At 36.2% G+C, this 23,719-nt stretch overlaps 1 protein-coding gene across 1 annotated transcript in view; it reads left to right on the forward strand.

Annotated features, from left to right (window-relative positions):
- Positions 1–202: 202 nt before the first annotated feature.
- The window catches only part of LARS2 (leucyl-tRNA synthetase 2, mitochondrial), an 84,615-nt gene continuing 61,098 nt past the window's right edge, over positions 203–23,719 (forward strand). The window contains exons 1-5 of the mRNA XM_057367698.1: positions 203–282; positions 3,081–3,331; positions 5,152–5,280; positions 14,655–14,746; positions 17,700–17,760. Coding sequence (XP_057223681.1) covers positions 3,098–3,331; positions 5,152–5,280; positions 14,655–14,746; positions 17,700–17,760 — 516 coding nt within the window. The 5' untranslated portion in view covers positions 203–282; positions 3,081–3,097. The remainder of the gene's footprint in view (positions 283–3,080; positions 3,332–5,151; positions 5,281–14,654; positions 14,747–17,699; positions 17,761–23,719) is intronic.

The raw sequence follows: 23,719 nt of genomic DNA on the forward strand, positions 1-23,719 counted from the left end.
ACATTAATGAGAGCCCCTCTCTCCATCTCTTCTGGAGGTTGAACAGGYTCTGTTCAACTTATACAGAGCCCGGTTAATCAGTTTTTTGATTATTATTTTTATTATTTACCCTCAATCTACCTTTGCACGTTACACTCCGGCAAGCAGAAAGCTCCTCCCTGCGCGGAACTCCCGCCCCGCCGGGCGGTGCCAATGGCGGAGGCGGCGCTTCGCTCCGTCACCGACGCGCCAAGATGGCGGCGCCCGCGGCTCGGCGGGGGAGCTGAGGGAGGGCGCGCGCAGGTAACGGTCCCCCCGCCCGGAGCCCCCTCAGCCCCCGCCCGCCGGGGCCGCCGCTGCTCCCGCTGCCCGCGGCTCCCATCGCCCGCTCCTTTGGGCTCCTCGCCCGCGCCCGGCCGGCTCTCCCGGCGGCCCTGTGCCCGCACAGCTCCCCCCTTCTCCAGCCTCCCGCCGCTCGCTCTGACCCGCCCATGCAGCCGCCTGCTCCTCGTGCTTGCTTCTCCAGCGGCGGGACACCCCCGCGGGGCTGAGTGGAATGTGCTCGGCCTCGTCAAGCAGTTTCCAGGACCTTAATTCAGTCTCCCGCGTGCTTGCTGCATATTTCCAAACCTCTTCTGTGTGAGGGAAAGTTTAGATTCGATATTAGGAGAAGGTTCTTCCCCCAGAGGGTGGTCGGACACTGGAAYGGACTCCCCAGGGAAGTGGTCACAGCACCGAGCCTGACAGAGTTCTAGAAGCASTTGGACAATKCTCTKGGGCACATGGTGTGRCGCTTGGGGTRTCCTGTGCAGGGCCCAGKATCCTTGTGGGTCCGTTGTAGCTCAGTATATTCTATGATTTATTTCCCTATAAGGCCGGCTCCTTCTTGGCACGCCCTGCCTGAGTTAAGACAGTTTTGGCTCATAACCTGCTTTTTGAAAGACCCACACAGCACTGGGCTCACTGGAGCAGGGAGGAGCACTCACCTTGAACTAGTCCCGTGCACACAAGCCTGGAAAGGGAGAACAGTTTAGTGCTGTSTCTTTTGGATTTCATTATCCTCCATGCCCCACATCCTGGCTTGGCCCAGCACATGACTGGCTGCTCATTGCATCTTGTGCATGATGGTACCTGTGAGCAGGAAAAACACTGCAGTTCTCTTTCTCGTCCTGGAATTCCACATGTTTGAAAGAGTTTAGCTCTAGTGCTGTGTGCCCCTGGCTGTGGCTGTTTTCTCACTCCCACCCTGCTCGTGTGACCTGTAGGGCCTGAAGTCACCCTAATGTGCCCTCTGAGGTGTGACACTGGCAGGCGAGCTTCCTTCTAGCTGTGCACAGGCACARAATCTGTGTCCTTTCCATCTCAGAGTCACAGAATCAATTAGGTTGGGAAAGACTTCTGAGAATGTGGAGTCCAACCCATGACCGAACACCRCTGTGYCAACCAAACTGTGGCACTGAGTGCTTCGTCCAGTCTTTCCTTAAACACCTTYAGGGATGGTGACTCCCACCATCTCCCTGGGCATTCCATTCCAGTGTCTAATCACCCTTTCTGTGAAGAAATTCTTCCTAACGTGCAATGTAAACCTCCCCATGTGCAGCTTGRGACTGTGTCCTCTCATCCACTAGTCTCCCTTCAGTGAAGCATTATATGTGTGTGTAACTCTTGGGCTTTAAAACACTTACTTTATAAATCAGTGGTGCTGAAATTGGCTGACGTAAGGAAGCACTGCTTTCTGTTGTAAAATAAATCAAAAGTAGTAGAAATAAGACATAAGGAAATAATTGGTAAAATTAAGCAAAAAARCTTTGAAGTACTGAAATGCTAATTTTGAGATGAGTGTGATGTTATGGAGGGGAAGAAATTGGAATCTCCTAAATGACTCATATGCACCTGCACTGGGAATCCTGAGTACAGTCCTGGATTTGTTTTTATTACAAATGAGAGAGATTATGGAGRGTAGCAACAAAAAATTCTAAGCACTGGTGTGACATAAGTAAAAAAAATGTTTAAAAGACCCTGCTTGATAAGTAAGAGAGAAAAGGAGCAATTCTATACATAGGTAATGAGATAGGCAGTGAGGGTTTGTGTATGYGTATATGATGAATGTTAAAAGAAGCATAACTCCCACTAACTTGCTGGGGATCTAATTTAGGTGGTATAGCAATTATTTCTACTGATAATGTTTCTGTCTTATGGGAAATGCATAAGTAAAATCTTTTCTTATATGCGGTTTCTCTACAATGAGATTTTACTGATGTAGCTACAAGGAAAATACTGAACTGACTGAAATAGCCAGTTTGGTACAAGTGTATTGGTCAAAATTAAAAAAGAAAATCCCAAAAMGAACCATAGAGGATAGGAAATACAGCTATAAAAACCCCAATTAAAAAAAAAATAGCAGTCAAGATGAGAAGGGAACCTCAGAGTAGAGGTCTTTTAATGCCGTATTTCCTACTGTAGGAAGTAAAATCAGCAAATATCATGTTGAAATTGATCCCAAATATGGGAAYTGTTTGATCTTTCTCCCATCTGAATAGCTTTGGAAGACTCACTCTAAAGCATTTGTGGAGTTAACAGTATTTTTAGTTGAAAAAGAGAGCCTTAGCAAAATAGATGATTTAGATTATCTGGTTGAAATCTACTAATTATAGTYATCCTCCCCCATCTCTTTTCAGTGATGAAAAATTCAGTATTTTTACAGTATAATTTCATCCAACTTCCGCTTCTTTCTGTTTCATTCTGAATTTTTACTAACAMCCTGTTAGCCATCTTCTATTCAGGCAACTAAGCTTCTGGAACCTTCAGTTGACTGATTATGCCTTTATGGGATAAATGCAAGAATTGTATTTTATTACGTAAGACATCTAACACAATACTTTCGTTCTGTGCAAAGGCCACATTTAGYTCTCTTAACTAAAAAATACATACTTTTATAATTCAGACCTGGAAAAAATGCAAGTTCCGTGGAAAACAGCCGAGTAGTCCAAGTCAAGCTAAAATATGTTTCATAGCTCCCAGTTATTAGTATAATCATTATAATCATTATAATCATTGAGTTGTTATTGCAGCATGAAATATATTTTTTTTTGTCTTTTCAGATACCATAACGTTAAGAATGCAGTCGGTTTGTGAAAGAGTTGTCCTTTGTTCCTCATGTTTGAAGAGGCAGCTAAATGGCTTCCTGGGATTAATTAAATGGCAGAGAAGACTGGTTCCTGCTTGTGTGAGAACTATTTACAGTGAGACGGGGAAATGGGAAAAAAGCTATGGGTTGGAGACAAGAAAACGAGTTGAAAATTGGTGGTTCCCAAGAATAAAGGATCAGTTCTGCAGAATTTCAGAAACTGATGTAAGCATTATGAGAAATTTGGAGATTACATGTTGGATATTTTTGGTTTTTAGAATGAAATTATTTGAAGCTTAGTACAGATCGCTTATAATGATTAGATGTGCCTTTTCAGGGGAAAACAGTTTCATGTGATAATAGATTAATAAACACCATTAATGAAATAGTTAAACAAAAATAATTTTAAAATCCTGAGGAAAAATACAGTGATAACCAAAGTATAAACTTGCAAATTTAGGAAGTTTTTAAGTAATCAATTCTTTCTTTGTATATTATACAATATTTGGGAACTAGTTATTTAAAGTATGAGAAGAAACATTTATTCAATTTTTTTCTCAAGGTAAACAATTTTCTCAAGGTTCTATTTCCAGTGTTACGGCAAATCTATTACAAWACACTCTGTGACTCACTAAAGCCTGTGTTAAGGGAAAATGATTTTTTAATATTTTCTGGTTTTCAGTCTCATAKGAGTAGTAAGTGACTCGAAGAAAAGAAAGTTCTCCCATGCAATAAAAGATCTTGRAAACAATGGTATCTCAGTGTCTGACTCTTTTTGCCTTCACAATTATTCTGCCACAATAGATATAAAGCATTTTTGTGCCCCTGTATGTTTTTCTGTTCATCTCTCTTAAAATATGCCCTCTCTTCGACAGAARAATAATTCTATCAAAACGTTGAAGAGAGAAAAGAGCTTGTTTTTTTTGGGGAAGAAAACTGAGATGAAATAGTGTGCGTATATACCTGTAGCARGGAATGCATTCATTTAAGCTTCTGTCTTTGAAATACATATATACATAGCTATCACATATAGCATACAAACGCTAAGTTCTCAATACCATTTTTAATGGTATTTTGTTTTATCCTTATAATTCAAGTRCATTAAATAACATCTCAGTAAGAGGCAAGTAGTGTATAATGCTGCAATGAAGTACTCAGATTATTTCTGATTTTGCTGTGATTGAACAAAAGTGATAAATATTATTTGACAAATATTAAAAGAGTTTAATTCAGAATAGTAAAAGTTGCCTGTATGTTTTTTATTATTAACATGAGGAAAATAATACAGGAATTTAGCGAGTATCMGTGATACTTGATATTGTTAATGTATCAATGATAAATTCATTGGTAATCAAGATGTATTACGAATAATTGATGTGAGAGAGAATGTGTGATTTCTTTGTAACTTTTGTCATTTCAATTCTAACTAAATGAAATTTTTACATTCTTTTCATTATGCAAAGTATTGCTTGTAAGATGTCTTTGRATCTTGGCACACATAATGAAACTGAGCAGTTTCCCTTTAGCAGATGTTCATGCAATTGCAAATGATGTAGTCACTCTGGGAGTTACTGGAGTTCAATTGGCAAAAAAACAACTGGCCAGGAGTGAACTCTGTGTTTGTTGTAGATACAAAGTAAAATATTAATTATTTAAATTGTTATGAGAATAATTTAATCTGCTATGTTTTCATGTTTTTGTTGGGGCAGACTAAGAGCACAGGGATAATCAATTGCAGATGCTACAGTGTTTGTTAAGCTTCCGTTCTGCTAATGTGGCTTTTTTTGAGTAAAAGTGAATTAATTTTCATAACATTCAAGTGCCATATAAGTGTCAGTATAAATTGATGAGATGGTGGCAGAGTCTGGTAAAACATCTCAATTTACAGCCCCAAATAATTCAATAATAAGTGCTCACTTGTATCAGTTCCAGCAGAACTGTGTTTCTCTTCATGGTGTCATTTAGTAGTGTATAATGTGCACATGTATTTATTCAAGCGAAATGTTAACTCATGTAGTTACTGGTTTCTAAAAATTTCTTTCTAGAAATCAAGACCAAAATTCTATGTGCTTTCTATGTTCCCATATCCTTCTGGGAAGCTTCACATGGGCCATGTTCGTGTCTACACCATCAGTGATGCGGTAGCTCGKTTCCAGAAAATGAGAGGGATGCAGGTAAGAATAGATCAGCAGTAGGACTGATGGGGTTTTTTTTTATGTTTTAATATCATAATTGATCAGGAAATCAGTATTYTCCAGAATCCATGGAAGTGGAATACATACTACAGATTTGTAGATTATGACCTGTGAAACTTTGTATATTGAAATTTGAGACTTTTAAAGCCAGTGGTGTCYGGAAGTCACTTGGTAGCAGGTRGTCAGAAGCTCCCTCAGATGATACRGCTGATGYTGTGTCAGGTGCCTAAATCCACTCATGTATGGCACGGTGTTGCTGAGACCTGTGGGCCACAGTTTCTGTGAGAGGAGACTGATGACCCTACTGCCTTCTGGGTGGGACCAGGGGCAAGGAAAAGGTGTACCTGGCAAGAGTAAATAGACACCACCAAAATCAACTGCTTTCACCTCTTCTGCTCTCAAGAACCAGTTTATGTYATTTGTCAGACACAGAGGGACACCCTCTGTGCCAGCTGGGAGGGACACCCTTCTTTTTTCATGATTGCTGCAAGTCACATGAACAGGATCACATAACGTCACATGTCACATATTGGATCGTGTGTGTGTAGCTGAAAGTTTCTGCTCTGTGGCATCTGACCCCTTGGCTTTCAGCCTTGCTCATATATGAAATGCTGTCTTGTTAAGGTGCAAGTCTATGAGACAGGCTAAGCCTTTCTTGCTCCATCTACAAGGAGAAACCCCATTTTCCCTTCCACATTTCTCTGTTTCGCAGTGTGCCCCATGCCTGCCATCATTTCTCCCTTGGTCCCTTCTGTCTCTCCATTAGGTAGAAGAGGTAGCTGAGAGTCTTGTCCCTGCAATCTGCAGWGGGAGCCTGGCTGGCATTGTTCAGTAGAGGCTGGCAGGTAAAATTTGAAGGATGTAAGGAAGGTGTGGGAGAACTGTGGCCTGAGTGACAGCCATATTATGGAGGAAAGACATTTGGTAGGGGGGAAATGTGAAGAATCTGGGAAAACAGTAGAAAGTAGGAATAAGAAAAAGAAGGGAACAAAAAGTGAGAAATAGCATAGGCGAGGATCTAGGATGACAGTAAGGATTGTCTCTAATGTGCAAGAGAGAAGGARCAGCTCAAGAATATAGGAATCAATCTCAAAAGAGTACAAAGAAGATGAAATGKAAAAAGAAATGTTAGTTGCTGGTTTTGGTACTAACTGCAATTTCCTTGCTACAAGTGCTGTAGAAGTGTAGCATTTCCTGGATTTATCACCATCCATGAGACTCTGATAGGTATAGTCACTGCATTATTCAGTGTGCTGCCTTTCCAAATACTATGTGTTTTATGCCAATGATGAACATACCATGCACTGAATACTTGCTGCTGCTTTACAGAAATGCATTCTTAGGCTTTTAAAAATACAGGARAAAGAAATAACTGCCTTAGACCTTAAATGAGAAAAAAACCCAATGKCTGTTGTGACTCCTGTGAATGACCAGAACTTGGATCTCACTAATGAGGCATTTGAAAGGATGTTTGATTCTTGTTTGATGCTAAGACCATCGATGAAATGTCACTTTAGGATATAGCCATCTCTTGTGAATAGCAGAGAGGGTAGCCAATAAATTGCASTTCAGGAAGATGAAAACTTGCTTCCTCTTGTACTAGCTAAAATAAAGTGAAAATAATTACCTACATTCTGTAGCATTCTCTAGTTRTAAACTTTTGAGTACAAGGTAAGTAAGCACCTTTCTTGGAAACCTTCAGAGAAAAGTGAAAAGATAATGTGATTTCAATGAAATACAAAAGCCGCCAAGCAACCAAGTTTTTATTTCCACATTTGCCTGTTTTTCCAGAAAGATTTTTCCAGACTTTTCAAGTTTTTACATCTTGCATTTCAGCATATTTTTATATTTCATGTAAAAATTACTTTGAAGAAGTGCCTGTAGAACATACTGGATTTCTAAAAATACTAGTATCTTCTGTTATGTTAACCAGTTTGAACATCTATTTTTGACTAAAGGTGGGCAGCCAAAGAATTTAGCTTTCATTTACGATTARGAGACATTAAAAATCTCTCAGATGATCTTCTGAGTGTGTCAGATTGAGAGATATTGTGTTAGTGATGTGCATTAACTTGCTGGAATTTCCATTTATCTTAAAAAACTTTTCCTTTATTAGCCATGCTAATTTTTCCATCACTTAGAATTAGAGTCTTTATAATTGRTTTTCTCTTTGCAATTAATTTCTCAACCTCTAAAAGTTCTCTGCCCGTTGTCATGGTTGTACAATCTGTCAAAGATTATTATGATGAATAAGATATTGTGATACTTCTAYGCTAGGACATACTTATATCATGAAATTTGATATAGTCCCAAGAAAAACAATTTTTTTTCCCTGTATTCAGGGAATTAGTGGAATTCTTCAGTACCTAAAAAAAAAGGAATGCTTTAGAAATGAAACTGTTAGTATGCATMATTTTTAAGTTATTCCATTGATTTTCAATTTCTTTCTCAAAGTTCAGCTTTAATATTGTATGCTCGAAAGGCTAGGGACTGCTAACTCTTCTCCAGTCAAAAAACTGAGTAGAAGTGCATCCATTGCAGGCATTCAATGCAAGGTTAGGGTAAGATTTTTGAGCAGCAATGTTGTTTAAATGTTGCATCCATCCTTTTCAAACTGAAAAATAAATGTGAGGCAATGAGGAATGATGGGCTGTTACCATGAAAATTACAGGCGAAACCATTCAGATTTGCAGTTCCCAGGGAAAGCTTCAGACTATGGTGTATATTTGTTTTTTAATAAAGAGAGGAGGTATCTATGGTGTGTACGTAGTTGACAAGAATATATGATTGAGTAAGAGAGCAATTTATGTTGAATAAGATGGAGGTATTTTTCATAAAGAATGCCTTCATGAGAAACCAGTAAATTAGTTACATATTGATTTAATCTGAACAGGCAAGAATTGGCCCATATTTTGTAGTATTTTAGTAAGGATAGGCTAGAATACATTTACAAATAGATTAAAGCTACTTTAGAGCTTCTTCGGAATTCAGTTGTGTAATTTCTTCATATTGTATGTATTTTGAAATTTTAACTGGGCAAGTATTAAATAATTTTGACTCTGTTGTGGTTTTGTTTTTCTAAAATGRAACATTAGTATTCCATTTTTTTCAGTTCAAGAAGATATGATTTTGTTTCAATTAAAATATTCTAGAGAGGTAATACACACTAAACTCTACTGATATTTGCRAGAAACCTGTACTTCACCAGCATTTTTAAGTGGGAAAAGAAATATTTATTGCTCTTTTCCCAACCTTGTTTTTGAAAGAAATACTGCTTCAGTATAAGACTTCAGATGAAAGCAGTGTGAAGCATTGTCTTGTTCCAGCACTCACTCCTCAAGGACCTGTAGGCAGTGCATGGGAAACAAGCTGTCATGGACTTGGATTGGGTTGCTGGATAAATGATTTGTAGAGTACATCTGTTTTAAGATAACTTGTTTACATTTGGATTCCTGAAGATGATGTTTGAAGTCTCTGKATGGGAAATGTGAACCATGTAGATTACTGAGTTAGTCTTTCCAAAATGTGTTAAGGGTGACATATTTCTTGAAGTGCAATTAAAACAATTTTTTGTATATGGAGAGTTCTAGATCTTATTACAAGCATATTTATTATAAAATGCTATGAAAAATTGATTTATATATTTTAAATTACTAATTTGTAGCAATTTTTAAGTCATCCAGAACTATGCTGTGCAGTTTCTGGTTTTCTCTGTGAATTTACCTGCATATTGTGAGTTCAAATGTAGGAGTTTTGTAAGAAGAGATTTCCTGTTCATTATTTGGAAGTGCCGTGCAGAAATGGTACAGGTATTCATGGTGATTTTCACTACGGCACATTTCCAGTCTGCTGTTGCTCTGGGAACAAGTATTTACCATTGCTTTATCATGCTGTCATTAGCATGTCTTTGATAAATTCCAAAGTGGATAATTTGTGCSTCTCAGAGGACTGAGAATAATTCCCTTAGTGATCAGTAAACAGAGAGTGATTCAGTTCGATAGTTCTTGTGATATCTTCTTAATGAAACTGATACCAAAGCAAGGCAGTCACATGTGAGAGTTGTACAGAAATGAGAATAATCATTTCTTTAATCAAATCAGGGTGAAATGACTGCATGCTACAATCACACTATAGTTACTATTCCATAATTTATACTTAAACTGGGATGGATGGGATTAGAATATAGTCAGTGATATTTTTGCAATATCCCTAAATAACTTGAAGAGCATTTTCTTTTTATCAATAAGATCTCTTCTTTTAAATTGGATGTATTTTCACTAATTGTTTTCCCTTTCAGTAGTGTATCTTAATACTCTTGAAATTGCAAAAGTGAATGGTATTGAAGACAGACAGGGAAGTTTAATTAAAATGTTATAGTTAATTATTCAGTAGGATGAATTATTTCAATATAGATCCATTTTTTGATCATCACTAGCTGCTATTCTTCACCTTTTTTTGTGTGAGACTTGTATCCTTTTGTYGGGTTATTTCATGTGGTATAAATCAAGTGGAAAATATTACAAGKATTGTGTGTGAATTGAATCTTACTTAATTTCAGTTTTCCTGTAGTGAGTACTGAAGGTGTTAATGARCCCATTCTGTTTCATTTTGAAAGAAAAAGAGAAAATGAGATATCATTTTAAATGTAATTATGTTAGACAAGAATGTGTGAGATTAAGGAAGCAAAAGGAAACTTTGTTCTCAAAATGTTTGTGGTACTCTGTGGACATAGAATAATTTTTTCTATTTTATGTTTTGTGAGAATAAAAATAAATGGGCATTTAATGGTTTGAAAGAAATCTGTATGGGTTGATTTTTATTTTGAAAGTGCCTTCTCAAAATGCTAATATTTAGCATTGTGTGGCTGAGAAGCATTGAAATAGTCCTTTTTAGAATGTACACASTGGTCAAAAATTCATTCTTTTAATCTGTTTCCCAGGGTGCCCTGTCTGCTTGGAATTTTTGGTTGGTGGTGGTGGTATTTTCTACCTGTTGTGTAATGGTGTCTATTGCCTGGTATACTTAAAAGAATCTAAGAAAGAATCTAAGCTCAGGGGGAGGTCTTGTGTTTAAAATGTGCTGTATCTGTAATATGTTGGTTTAGATCAGATTTTCAACAAGCTCAGCCCAATTGCAGCAGGAAGGAGCAACCATCATTTCCTTTGCTCTCTGCAACTGCAAGTCCTCACTGTCTTACCTGCCTGTGGTTGCAGTTGTGAGATCCACAGTGGGGTGTTTTCTGGCAGCTGGAACTTGTGATCACGGATCGCCTGTTTCGTCAGCCTTTTCTGGTTAGTTCATGTAGAGTGTGTCATGTTATACCCCTATAACTAGGGATAGGAATGTAAACTTTGAAGTGTCAATTCAAACAACTGATTTGTCAGTAAGCCACTTAATTTTCGTTTCTGGTCATCTTCTTTTATTACACATTCTCTGAATTAAATACATTTATTTGCAAGCTTTTGTGACATTGATTCCACTGTCTTTCTKAAAATTTAGAATACATTGATTTGAATGTTAAGAACAGTATGTCAGCTCCCTGGTCATAATTCTGAGATATACTGAGCATCMGAAGAGCAAACATGTTCTTTATTTTCTCACCAAGACCGAGGCAAATTCACTGAATCTCCAGTCCTAGTTATGTTGATGGAGGCTTGGAAATGAGTGCTATGAGATCATTGTCAGGTCTGTTTTACACAGTGCACTGTTCTCACCTACTGATGTAGTGTGATGAGCTGATTGTTGCAGCAGTGTAYAGATGAAAATACTCTGAGAGGAAGAGCTGAGATCTCAGCGTTGAATCAATGGAGTGGCTGTGTCTTCCTCTGCTTGGTCCCACAGTCACATGAAGAGTTCTAGCCATCATTAACAACAGATGTTTGTCCATGCTGTGAAGTTATTATTACAACAATGCTTTAAGCTAGTTTGCATCAGTCTTCAGCATCTAAAATGTTTCAAGATGCAACTGTTTTCATTTTTGATAATTTGTTCCCAAAAAGACCAYTCAATGTGATATTTACTGAGCACTTTATTCCCTACACACTAATCACTTCCTTGCAACTTTTTTGCTCCAGTGCTAAACGTGCTAAGTGGTAGAAAATGCCAGTCTTTCGTCATTTATCCCGCCCAGTCATGTGAACTTCTGAGGATCTGAAGTTATGCCATGTGTGTTCAAGACTAACCTGGGAGTTTTCAGCAGGAAGAGTTTACCTGTCCACTTATTAGACAGTGAGGATCGGAAACACATGAATGCCTTTGTGATAGCTCTGGCTTCTGCCATCATAAAATGGCTGAAACCACAACCTGCCTTCATTTACCAGGTGTAGGCATCCTTAGGCTTAGGCAGCCTCCTGTTTTACAAGATAGAGCAATTTGTTTTTCTTTCTCCTGGAAGCTTAGAGAAAATATTGTCTACTTAGAGAAGTGATGCTTGAATGAATGGTCATTTCAGTGAGCAGAATGGGTCCCTCAGTTGCATAAGATTTAGAGGTTACTGCTGGAAACAGTCAACATGCAAGAAAGTGGATGACTTGTTTTCCTTTTGCTTATCTGTGCTGCTAGGGAGAGCAGCCGTGTTTTCTGCTAGTAGAGCCAGTGACCAACCAGCAGGAGCTACAAGGAATAACTCTTTGGTCTTCAAAAATGCTTTATCTTTTCTTCGTATTTTTAATTTGTTTTGAACAGTCAARCTGTTCCTTTTTCCTTTGTGCCAACTTTTGACATGTTAGTTGCATATTTTTTTCTCTTCTTCCATRTCTCTTGAGACTTTTATGTCAGGTAAGTAGAGTTAAGATGTAATGTCAAATGCTGCATGGTGACTGTGGCATTTTAGCTGCAGAATACAGCCAGAAGGAGCTGACCTGCTGTTTAGACAAATGCATTTCACAAACCTTTCACATCCATTAATAGTAGAGAAGTAAAAGAGACAATAAATTTAAAATAATTTTCTAAACCACTGTGCATGTTACATTCATCTCTATAGCAACTACATAAATAGATCTATCCTGGAGACTAATTTGAGGATATTTTTAATGTCTCTTTAAATTCAGTTTTCTGACTGAAACTTGAATTAGCATACTTCTTCAGACCTTTAACTTGAGGAATGCTTTTGGTTGTTAAATTGAACTTTYGAATGTAAAGAGTGAGTATCGTATTTTTGATAAATGTTAGAATTTGGAAGATCTGTGTGCACAGGTTGCTGCTTCTAATGCTGATGGCACAGTGGTAAAATGTCTGCACATGAACTGTCTTGAGCATCCGTCAGTCCTTTTGGGGTGTCTGTAGCTGGTAGTGAAGTTGTTTTTCCCACATCCTTTTGCTCAGGAACATGAGAAATGTGATTGTGTCTTTCTTTTGGCTGCCTGTCTATATCCAGGAGATGTTCAGAAGCCAAATTTTACAAAAATTAACCAAGAGTGATTTTTCTAGTCTTACATAATGTGCATCACTTTGTACCAAAAGAAGGCATTTGTAGGGATTCAAAGATAGGGCATTGGTCTAAACAAAGGGCATTTAAATAGAAAAAATATGTATTATACATGGGGAAAAAAAAATCTGGTTTATTTCCTCACGTTTGTCCAGAGACAGGTTGTCAGCAATACTAATGGTCAACAAGAATGAAGCTGTATAAATTAATATTTTAATATGTCCTTTAAAAAATCTGTTGGTATTTATAGGTTATGGAAAGTGTACCTGTCTTTTTTTTTGTACTTTATATCAATAGTTTTGACTGCTGGCTGGATGGTCAGGGAGGGAGATAATCTTGGCAGATGTGTGCTTCAGTGGGGTGTTGAGTAGTGATATGGGCTCCAATTGACATTTTCCATGGAGCATTGCCCCCTCTAAAATGTGAGGAAGTAGGCAGTTAAGACTCATAATTTCTGATACTATGGTATGAGGAACAATARTTTGTCTGATAATAGGGAAAATTGGTAACACAGAATAGCATTATAATTTCTCTTAAATTTTCGACATCAAAAATGTGTTATGCATGGGCCCTTTCTGGGCTGGCTTGGATCACAGGTGATCACTGGTTAATATGTTTGGTTTTGTCTCTGCCCCAATAAGGTAATGATAAACAGCAGGTTTAGTTTTAGATCAGTACTGAAAATGAGAATGCTGAGGAGTCACATCTATTAAATCCTGTTGCTTTTACACTGTCTTGGTGCCTAGGGCATCTTTATAAACACGTCTATAAAATATTTTTTATGAAACATTACATTAAGTGAGAAGATTGGAAAGTGGTGGCAAAGAAGAGTAAAAATAATTCAAAGCAGTGACAAAAGTAGCTCTTATGCTTCCAAAATGAGCAGATTTTTCACATGGAGATGTATTATGAGAKTAGTATGGCTGGGGTTGCTTTTTTATTGCTTGTTTGCTTACRTGCCACTAAGAAACACATTCTTTATACAAATGCATAGTTTAAAGGGGGAGAAATTTTGATTTCTTACAACCTATAAAATATTACTCATGTTTTGATATTGTTAAACTTGCTTCATTTTAATAATTATCATTGAATCTATAGCACATTTCTAAGTTTAAGAAATAGAATTTGCTTTATCAGGTAGTAAACAATATATATGTGTTTAATGACAGCATCTTAAGTACTGGCCTTTCTTTCCTTGGTTGTTAGATACGATTTTTGAATACTTACTGTATTTCTAAATTATTTTTCTAAATAATGTGCGTGTTAATTGGAAAAATATATCTTTATTTCAATAGAAATGATCTATTATATTTTGTAGTAAACTTTTTTCCCACCTTTATTTATTTGTGGTTATGAAATAACAATTTGTCAGTCTGGAGTCTRTATTTGCAAAAGGTGTTTTAGTGAAATTTGACTAAAACAGATTTTTCATAGTTTTATCTGGTGGATTTAAAGTTATTTAAAAGGGTATTTTTCTTTCCTTTTTTTTTGACACAAAGGAATAGAATAATAGGCTACACATCAGTTACAGTTATAAAACTGTTGGTTCAATTATTTTTACTTAATATCTTTTTTTTTKGAATGAATATTTGGTTCTGTCTAGTGGTAGCATCAACTGCTGATTTTACCAACACACAAATTTAAAAGAATTGGGTTTTGTCATTGTCTATCTGGTATTGAAATAGTTATGAGGGTTTATATCACAATACTTTAAACTCCCTCTAACATCTCATTGTAGATAACAGGTGCCCTTCATAGTCATCTTTTAAAGCAAAGCTGGCCATATTTGGCAGGGKTGGAAGAAGGTCAGTTGAGACAAACCAAATGCTGGAATGCCAAGCACCRTTCATTATTTGGAGGCTTGTGTGTTTTGCTGATTCCAGTCCAGAAAGTTGCATGACGTTGTGGTTTTTCTTTTTGTTGACAGGTGATAAATCCAATGGGATGGGATGCATTTGGTTTACCAGCAGAAAATGCTGCAGTTGAACATGGCCTTCACCCTGCAAGCTGGACACAGAGGTGAAATTAATTGAAATATGGCATTTTCACTGTGAATACCTACCTCACTGTGGTGCCCATAAACCAACAAAACAGAACAAAACTAGCACAGAAGAAAGAAAGTACAGGAGAAACTGGGTTATCTGGGACCAAGGTTATTTGACAATGTTTTATGAGGCTGTGCAGATGATTCTGTTTTGAAAAATAAATATATTGGGATGATTTTCAAGGTTTTAATCTCCATGAGTTTTAAATTGTAGAATGTTAAAATACCCAAAGAGAGACATTTCTCAAAACACCCARCCAGTGAGTATAAATAAATCAGAATTTCATTATGGTGAGGTGAATCTTAGTATAGAGTACACAGTGGAAAATTGTGAGTTATGTGGTTAGATTTGCTAGCAGTTTTTAGTGCCATGTGGAAGAGGAAGGAGATAGGGTTTTTTTGTCTGAGACTGGATCTTGGAAAGTGCTAAGCAGCCATTATTGCTGGTGAGTTCTGTGAGCATTTTGGGCTTTAGATGGCAGAATGAGGTGGTATATTCCCCTAATATTCTTTAAAATTAGTACAAAATTATTTAAGTAAATTATTTAAGTAAATTCCTAAAAATTACTTGGAAACCAGTCTTCCTAAGTGAAGTTGTTTGTTGTACTCTGGATGCAGTAATTTAGCTGTGGTATCTTTATAGACCTTGACCATTTCCTTCTTTGATAATGCTGGGGTTTTGGGTTATGTTTGTGCTGCTGGTCCCATCTTAAGATTGTTAATACTTTTCCAAGTAAAATATGAGGGCAACTGCTTTCACTAGGGCTGAATGCATGTGGACACAGCACACAAATTCTGAATTACTTCTCGATTTTTTTTAAATTTCGTTCCTGTATTGTTTAAACAAGAGTATGCCTGAGAACCAGTTGCCATCAAGATGCAGAAGCTTGGTTTTGTTCATTTGAGTCTCTAAAAAATCCTCGAGCATATTGTCTTGTGAGTTATCAATTACATTCGTGCTACGATCAGTAAATTATTATAGTCTTCTTTCAACAAGCCTGTAGAAGTTCATCTATAAAACAAATCTACCTGTCTGTTACATGAGTGCCTTGTTTTTACTTCAGTTATCTTGTTGGAAACATCACCAGATTTTGCCTTGAAAATTTCCTTAGTAGTGAAATGAACAATTTCCTAGTTTTAAGTATTAGATAACAATATTATAAAACTGAGAAAAGTTAGCGCATCGTAATTGAACTGATTATGGTAGCATCCAGATAGGAAAATWATTTACATATACCTTTTTTTTTGGATTATTCTAAGGAAGGGAGTTGGTTTGTCATACAGGCAGCTTAGATTCTGACCACTCAAGTAATTGTTGTGTCCCATTTTCTCCACTGTCCTGTCTTGATSTTTTTCATGCCTGCAGCAGGGTTGAGTGAACTGAATGTGGAGCTTTGTTACCAGCCTGATGTGTTTTAGTCATCCCTACTGCAGAYACAGCTACCCCTCTAAGAGGGGGACACTGAACATTTAAGTTTGCATTTTTCAGGAGCAAGCAACCAATTTTTAGAGCATCTTGACTTTCTGGAGAGGTGATTTCAAAGTAACTCCAGCTGACTTATTACTTCTTATATTGTCAAAGCTCAGAAGAAACATAAACCAAATTGAAGACCGAGTTATTTATACAAACAGRMAAATCTGTTAGTAAGAGTTAGTRTAATGGCAGAAGCTTTGTGAAAATRTATYCAAATTTTACTTTTTTCTGGTTTTTATTGGTACAGTTAACTTTGAATGGGACTTGAATTAAAGGAGCACTACTGAAAGCACCATTTCTCCCAGTAAGAGTGAGTCTGTAAGAGGATTTCCTGGCATAGCCARCCAGGAAAGGTGGCTTACTAGAAAAGGCAGGTCTTTTCCAGTGTCACTGGGGCTCTGTGCCTCTCAATACTAAATAATTGGTTTACTCAATTATTCAGCACTTCAAGTTTTTTCTGGATCAGAATAAAATGCTTGGTTTCATGACTGTCAACTTAGCCCCTCTGGGAGGGTAGATACTACTTTATCTGACAGAATGTATATTAGTAGAAAGGTAAAAGTCCATAAGAAAWTTTAATCCATTTTACCATATGTGAATGAATTCACACAAGGTCACTAATATTGTGTAATTGTGGGTATTTTGATGAAGTGCGTTTAGTACATTTTCAAACTAAAATGTCACTGTATATCCTGAAGTATCTTATTTTACATTTGTAATACAATCCATTCAGGGCAGCCTCTAACCCTACAGTGTCATAGTTGAATAATGTTTATCTATGGTGACACTGCCACCAAAAGTTTGGGAATTCCTTGTCACGTCCCAGAATACGTGTTCCCACTAYCTCCTTTGCATTGGCTCAGCTGGTTTTGTGGGCCGCAGTTTTGGTTTGATCAGCCTGTTGATCAGAGAGAAGAAAGAAAATGGGTGGGCTTTTTTTTTGAGAATTTTTGTAATCTGTAGCTGAATGATTAAGCTGATTCAGGTTATCATACAGCCATGCAATCACCAGAGCCACAGCAAAATAAACCAGGATAGCATTGCTAGAATAGAGYGGATTAAGCTGACAGTGGAAATATCCCTTACTGCACTGAGATTTAAGAGGGCCCTTTGACTCAACTGCAGTAAAGATAATTAAAAATACTATGAAATGATGGTTGAGTAATGCTGCCTTCAAACTGCAGTGCCATATTTACTTTTAAGTTGCATTCAAATCAAGAGAAAAAAATGTATTGCATTATATATTTAGCCATGGCAAACCAAAATAAGTTAGGCATTTTTAAAATTATTATTGGAGTATTTTGACAATTCTGAGTTTAGTGCTAATGAGATCATAGTGTTTAGAGTTTAGCTAGTGCTTTTGATTTCTTAGAACTCTGTAAGCACCAGATTTTAAATATGATCACGTGATCGAAATATCTTAAACTAATAATTTTTAATTTATTATTTTGCAGTAATATCCAACACATGAGGAAACAGTTTGATGCACTAGGTTTGTCTTTTACATGGGAAAGGGTAAGATTTTCTTTTTTAAATGGATGCTGCTTTATTTTATTGTATGATGGAATATTGAAACCCATGGAGTTTCATAATTTTATTTATTCATTTATTTTATACGGGATCCTTTGGTAGTGAACAGTTTAAGTTGTTAAACTGTATAATCAAGCTTTTTATGAGATTTCCCTAATTTTTGGCATACTGATATAATCTGATAATATCAATGTTCAGGAGAATCTTTAAAATTATTTCAGTTTTGTATTTGGATTTTTCTCTATGCTTTTTCATCTCTTTGAAGTATCAGTTTTCTGTGTTAGAAATAAGACAATAGACAGATACTTATGAAACAGCAATGCCTTTGTGTTAAGGTATGYATTTTTTGAGGAGTGCTCTTTTTGGTGTGTATGTCAAGGGTTTAAAGATAGTAAATTGAAATGGTTGCTTYGTTCTATTACTCCAAATTTCAAAGTGTAAGCCTGCATTTTCGTAGGTCTTCATATGAAAATCATTTTGGAAACCAGAAATTTTATTTAAAACACTAATGTTTGAGAGTCGGGTGTTCACCTTAAAAAGCTTAGCAAATGCAATCAGACATAAGCTAATGTCATTTTCTAGATAAAAAAGAAATCAGCGTTTGAAGCGATTGTGAGGTTATTGCATTTACCAGTGAATCAGAGTCAGTCACTACCTTTATATTCTCAGCAATAGCTGTTGCTTATCACCTTARTGTGATTTTGAATAGAATGATGGAGATGCTAATCTTGGATTTTTATAGCAGTATTGTAGATCTGAAAAAGGAAAACATAAGTTTTCTGACAGTTTGTGACATGCCATCTTTTTTCTTTAATCATGAAGGTGAAGTTGTTTATTTGTATGTCTTGCCTCTAAAAAAACATTTTGTCATGTCTCATATATGGCAAGATTTTTCAGTATAAGCCTTTTAAGCAAGATTTTAGTTTTCTTGGTAGCCCAGAAAGTCTCTCTGAAAAGAACAGATTTGCTGTGGAAGGTTCACTGCACACATTCTTGGCATCTAATGTTTAAAGCTGTTGATCTCTCAGAGGTTCTCTCTACACATTGTAGTACAGCARTAATTGAATGCAGTGAAATTGTATGTGTAGGCTGTGATATGAAACTCACGTGCACACACACACGAGGTGAATGATACAGGTTGCATTTCAAGAATATTGAGAAAATTCATCTCTTTTGTATCAACTTCTGTTTAGCCCTTCCRTTCTGAAAAACAGATGGAAAATTGCCAGTACTGAAAACCATCACAGGAAGTATAAGTAGACAGGGAAAAATTATTTGTCATCTCTGTGTCTATTCTTTGAGAGTTACCTTCATTTTTCTAGTAAACTGTGTTTTAGATAATGAACTTCCAGGATTCTCTGGATACTTGTGGAAAGGGCTCTGATATTCTGTAACTAACTCCACTTCCATGTAATTGAAATGCTTTAGAATGCTCTAGGAAAGCATATCTGGTGGTTTTGAAAGGTAAGATTTTAAAACTGCTGAATAATGTTGCTTGAAACACAACATATTTTAGAATTTTCTTAGCTTATGAGTTAAGTTTTGTTTTACCTGGAAASCCTGCCTTACTAATTGGAGTTCAGAGGGACCTGAATGGTGTCCATTAGAAACAGATATGTTTATTCATTGCAAAAAATGCATGATACCTTAAATACTATGCGACCTCCAAATGCACAGATATTTGACCTGGTCATGAAAGAACTACCTGTGGAAATGGAAGGGCTAAGCTGTAGCAGAGTGTGTTTTCCAGGCTGATAAAGCCTGCTTCTCTGCAGGGCTCATTAGGCTGGGCAGAGCATCTTACTACCTCAGCAGTACTGCTTCTGGGCTAACTCAAGCATCTTTGCACACCAAAGCAATGTGCTGTACAAGTGCTTATCTTAAAAGTGAGCTTTTTCAGGTAAGGAGTATTTTTTATAGTATTCTTTACTTGTATKGCTCTAAATCAGTGGCTTACAAAATACTGTGACACTGCAAAAAACCCACTAGTATTACTGACTCCTCTGAACAATCMAAGAAAAACAGATTTTATATGGTGTTGGTCTAATTAACCAAGACCATAATACAAAATAGGGGCCTGATTTTAATTTAATTTCATTGTTGATTACATCTGCCCCTCTATTGTGCTAGTGCATAGTACTTAGCAAATAATGCTGGAGGGAACCTATTCTCCCAGCTTAGATCCTTGGCTTAGTGTGTGGTGAATTGCCTTTTTAAAGTGTGAATCTTTTATGTTAACTGTCTCTGTTCTCTGTGGACAGCTTAGAGTATATGCTTAGATGATGGGAAGGAAATTTACATAAATGTTATCATTTTGGTTATGATAAGGGAAAAGAAGTGGAAAAAAGAAAAATAATCTGTTTTGAGTACCTAGTGCATATTCTAAAGAATCTGCCTGCTTAAAAAGTCATGTCTGGTGGTCAAGAAATTTGTGTCTGGGAACATGAAGWCTTGTTAGATCTTGCTGCTTGATAAAATTATTATGAACAAATCCCTGTGTAGTTACAATGCTAGAAATTTCCTTTTATTTTCCTGTGGGTTTTTTYATTGTTCTCTCTGTCTTACAAATCAAAATGTTCAAGTATTTTCATGTTGTAGCTGTCAGTGAAATTACTTACTTGTGGTAAGGTACCACAAATAAGGCATTATCAAAAGATTASATTATTATATAATTAGATTATTTCAGTCAGGTTACAAAGACACTTTAAAATTACTCTCCTAAACAGAAAATCTGGACAAAAGGAGAAATTAAATGCATAAAATMGCTTTCTAAGTATTTTGCATAGAGTAATTTTAAATACTAATATTTTCTGATACTTTTGACCTCAAGCATGGAAATATTTTAAGTTCCTCAGGTTAGACATATTATATTTGTAAATCACTTTGAAAATGTGTGATTTTGGGGTGAGATTTTTTTAAAAATCAGTAAGTGAGAGAACATTTCTRTTCTGAACATTTATCTCAGATGAAAGGTTGAAAATCTGAAGTTTGAACATAGAAGAAATGTCTCTAAGAGACATTAAAAACACATGAAAAACTAAAAAATCCCTAACATTATGTTTTGGTTTTAAGATAACTGTAATCTAAAAATTCCTGATGATCAGATTTTTCAAAAATACCAGCTCAAACAGCATAGCAAACTGCCTGCTACTTCTTTTAAACATGATTTTCAGGGGAGTTAGGCAGTATCATTTTCCAAGATTAGTATCATCAGCAACAAAAGATGGAGAGCATATAACATTTTTCCTTTATTTTGTTAAGGACYGTCATCAGACTGAGTGCATGTTCCCAGTAAGCCATCAGTTCACCACTGTTATTATCAATCCATAACTTTCTCATAGAAAGCATCCCAGTCTGTGAAGGTTTTTTGTCTTTTTAATTTCTGCATTCCAAATGATATATTTTTTTGCATAAGAGTAATTTTCCCCTTCTGCTTTGAACATTAAAAATGAAATCTTTGTTAGATTTTCTTTGTGCAGATATTTTTCTGTTTAGTTTTGAAGTTATCATTCGTGTGTACTACCTGACSTTGCATAAAACTAATGGTGGATAGATTATTACCTATGAAATTTTCTTCTTTTCCATATATCATTGATAGTCAGTGACCCTACTTGTAATGGATTTTTTTTTAAAAAAGAAACTGTTGATACAAGGCTACTTTTTTTTTTCAGAAAGTATATTCATGCTCTAAAATGTAGGCACTGTATGGAGTTTGTGTTTCTAGCTAATAAAGCATAAAACTAAGGGCCTTTCAAATACAAATATTCAGATTAATTTAGAAATGTAGGTTGGTCTAGCTCTAAACCTCTGAAAATCAAATAATTATACTTCTGGATGAGGTGGTACRTGCCCTTGAAAACCAAAATAGGCATATAATTAATTAAAGACTGTTTTATCTTCCCAAATAGATTTTGAAAAAATCCATCCAGACTTTTTCTTCTTATCTCCCTTTAAATAAGTGCAACGTGCCTGTCTTCAGGACAGCATAAGACTATGCTAAAAATAAATTTATTAGTAATAAACTAGTAATTTGCTTCTCTCCAGTCTAGTTATATGTTATTCRTAATGCCTGGTGGGTTTTAGAAAAGATAAACTTTTTCATGCAGCCTGTAATTTTTTTATTTAGTGGCCATAGAAGTAGCTTGAAGTTGTAACCTTCTTAAAAATGCAAGCAAAAACAAGTTACAAGGTCAGAGATTCATAATAGAAAATTGTAAGAAAGGAGCAGATTTAGAACAAATAATGAATTTTAAAACAAGGCATTTGATAAATGAGGGTTTTTTTTTTTTCATTGGACACCAAAATCTTTCATCCAGATTAAGTTGTTTTTTGTTTTTTTAATGCACTGGTTACCCATATTTTTGGTAGTTGAAAGGGATTTTTTACATCAGATTTTATAATCTTGAATGGCTTTTTTACCTTTACATGGACCCATTGCTTCCCAAGTTGCAGTGATATCAAAAATAGATTGTAATACTACTATTTAGTCTGTAACTAAGAATTTATTTGCAAAAATAAAGAAGCTACCAACCCCTCCAGTATGGCATTTGTTCAATACAAATTGTTGTGATGCAATGAATGGATTAAGCAAGGTAGTTTTTGGTAAGGCTAGGGATCTTTTCTGTGCCTTGCCAGTATCTGCTCTTTTAAAAGCAAATCACCTACTGTATAGGTGATTTGTTTTAATTGTTGTAAKGAATTGTTTTAATGAATGAGTGTTGTTTCTCTAGGAATAAGAAGCAGTAACAATAACAAATGATAAAGATGCATTTTGGTGAGAGTATGAGATACTCTTTTTAAAGCTGACAAAAGAAAAAGGGAAAATGGATGGGGGAAGAGGGAGATGCTTTCCCTCCCATKTCATATTCCCTTCTGAAATGCTGAGGTGATGGGTGATGACTGAATCTGTCACAGAGCACTGAACAGCACATGCAGTGGACAGCTGAGCAGCATCTTACGTATTTGTAGATGAGTTCTGATTTTTAGTCGGTATTTATTTTTGTAGGAAGTATGATAATATCCTGTTACATATATTCACTGTACTGCTTTATATATGGGGGTTCTATATGTATGCTGTTATGCTGGTGCTCAGATCGCAGATGAGAAGCAGAAATGTAGTTTTTGGCAGAGTTGAATGGCTCCAGCTTGTTATTTTTCAAACCCTTTTACAAACTTGTATTTCTGAGTTAAGTTAGTTCTGTTAATATTCTGCAGTTCTTTGTCATGCTTATAAAGTATAAATAGAGATGCTAACATTCACGTTAATTTAAGTATGATGGCAGCCTAATGGAAACTTTTTACCAGACATCATTCATTTAATCAAAGTCAGTAACTGGAATACAGAGAAAATTATTTATAACTGTAAATCTTACTGTGCTAAATGATAGGAAAAAAAACATCAAAACACATTTCAAGATTGGCAAGAGTTTGCTGGCTCTTCYTCAGCAGCTCATTTCACTTGGTAGTAATGTAATTTCTCTTTCTTCATTAACTTGAAATGTTACTCCAAATCTCCATGGTTATAAAGTTATATTCTGAGCTACAGTGATCTTTTTGCATCTTAGTGACCACACAGCAGGGGTRGGTTTTTTCAGTGATACAGTCTGCTGCATTTCTCTCTACGAAATGTCAATTTTCTCTTTGTGAGAGAGCTACTACTCCTTGTAGCTCAAGCTTGGATGGCTTGTAACATGCTTGTTTAGACTGGGAAATGTAATCTTTTTGTTTCATTTGACACACATCTGCCCTTCAGGGTCAAAAGGACAAATCTCCTTGCACTTTACCATTTTTATTTGACAACTCACTGTTTGCTTATTGCTCACATAATCTAATAYGGTGCTGAAAGGGATTGTTTCTCTTCATTTGTGTGTCTGATACTCCAGTGATAAAACTCTGTTGCCTGTAGTGGCATCACATTGGCACAAGAACAGTTGTCACTGTGTGA

The sequence above is a fragment of the Malurus melanocephalus genome, unplaced genomic scaffold (assembly GCF_030028575.1).
Source record: "Malurus melanocephalus ecotype Western Australia unplaced genomic scaffold, MMel_1.1 scaffold_83, whole genome shotgun sequence".
Taxonomy (NCBI): domain Eukaryota; kingdom Metazoa; phylum Chordata; class Aves; order Passeriformes; family Maluridae; genus Malurus; species Malurus melanocephalus.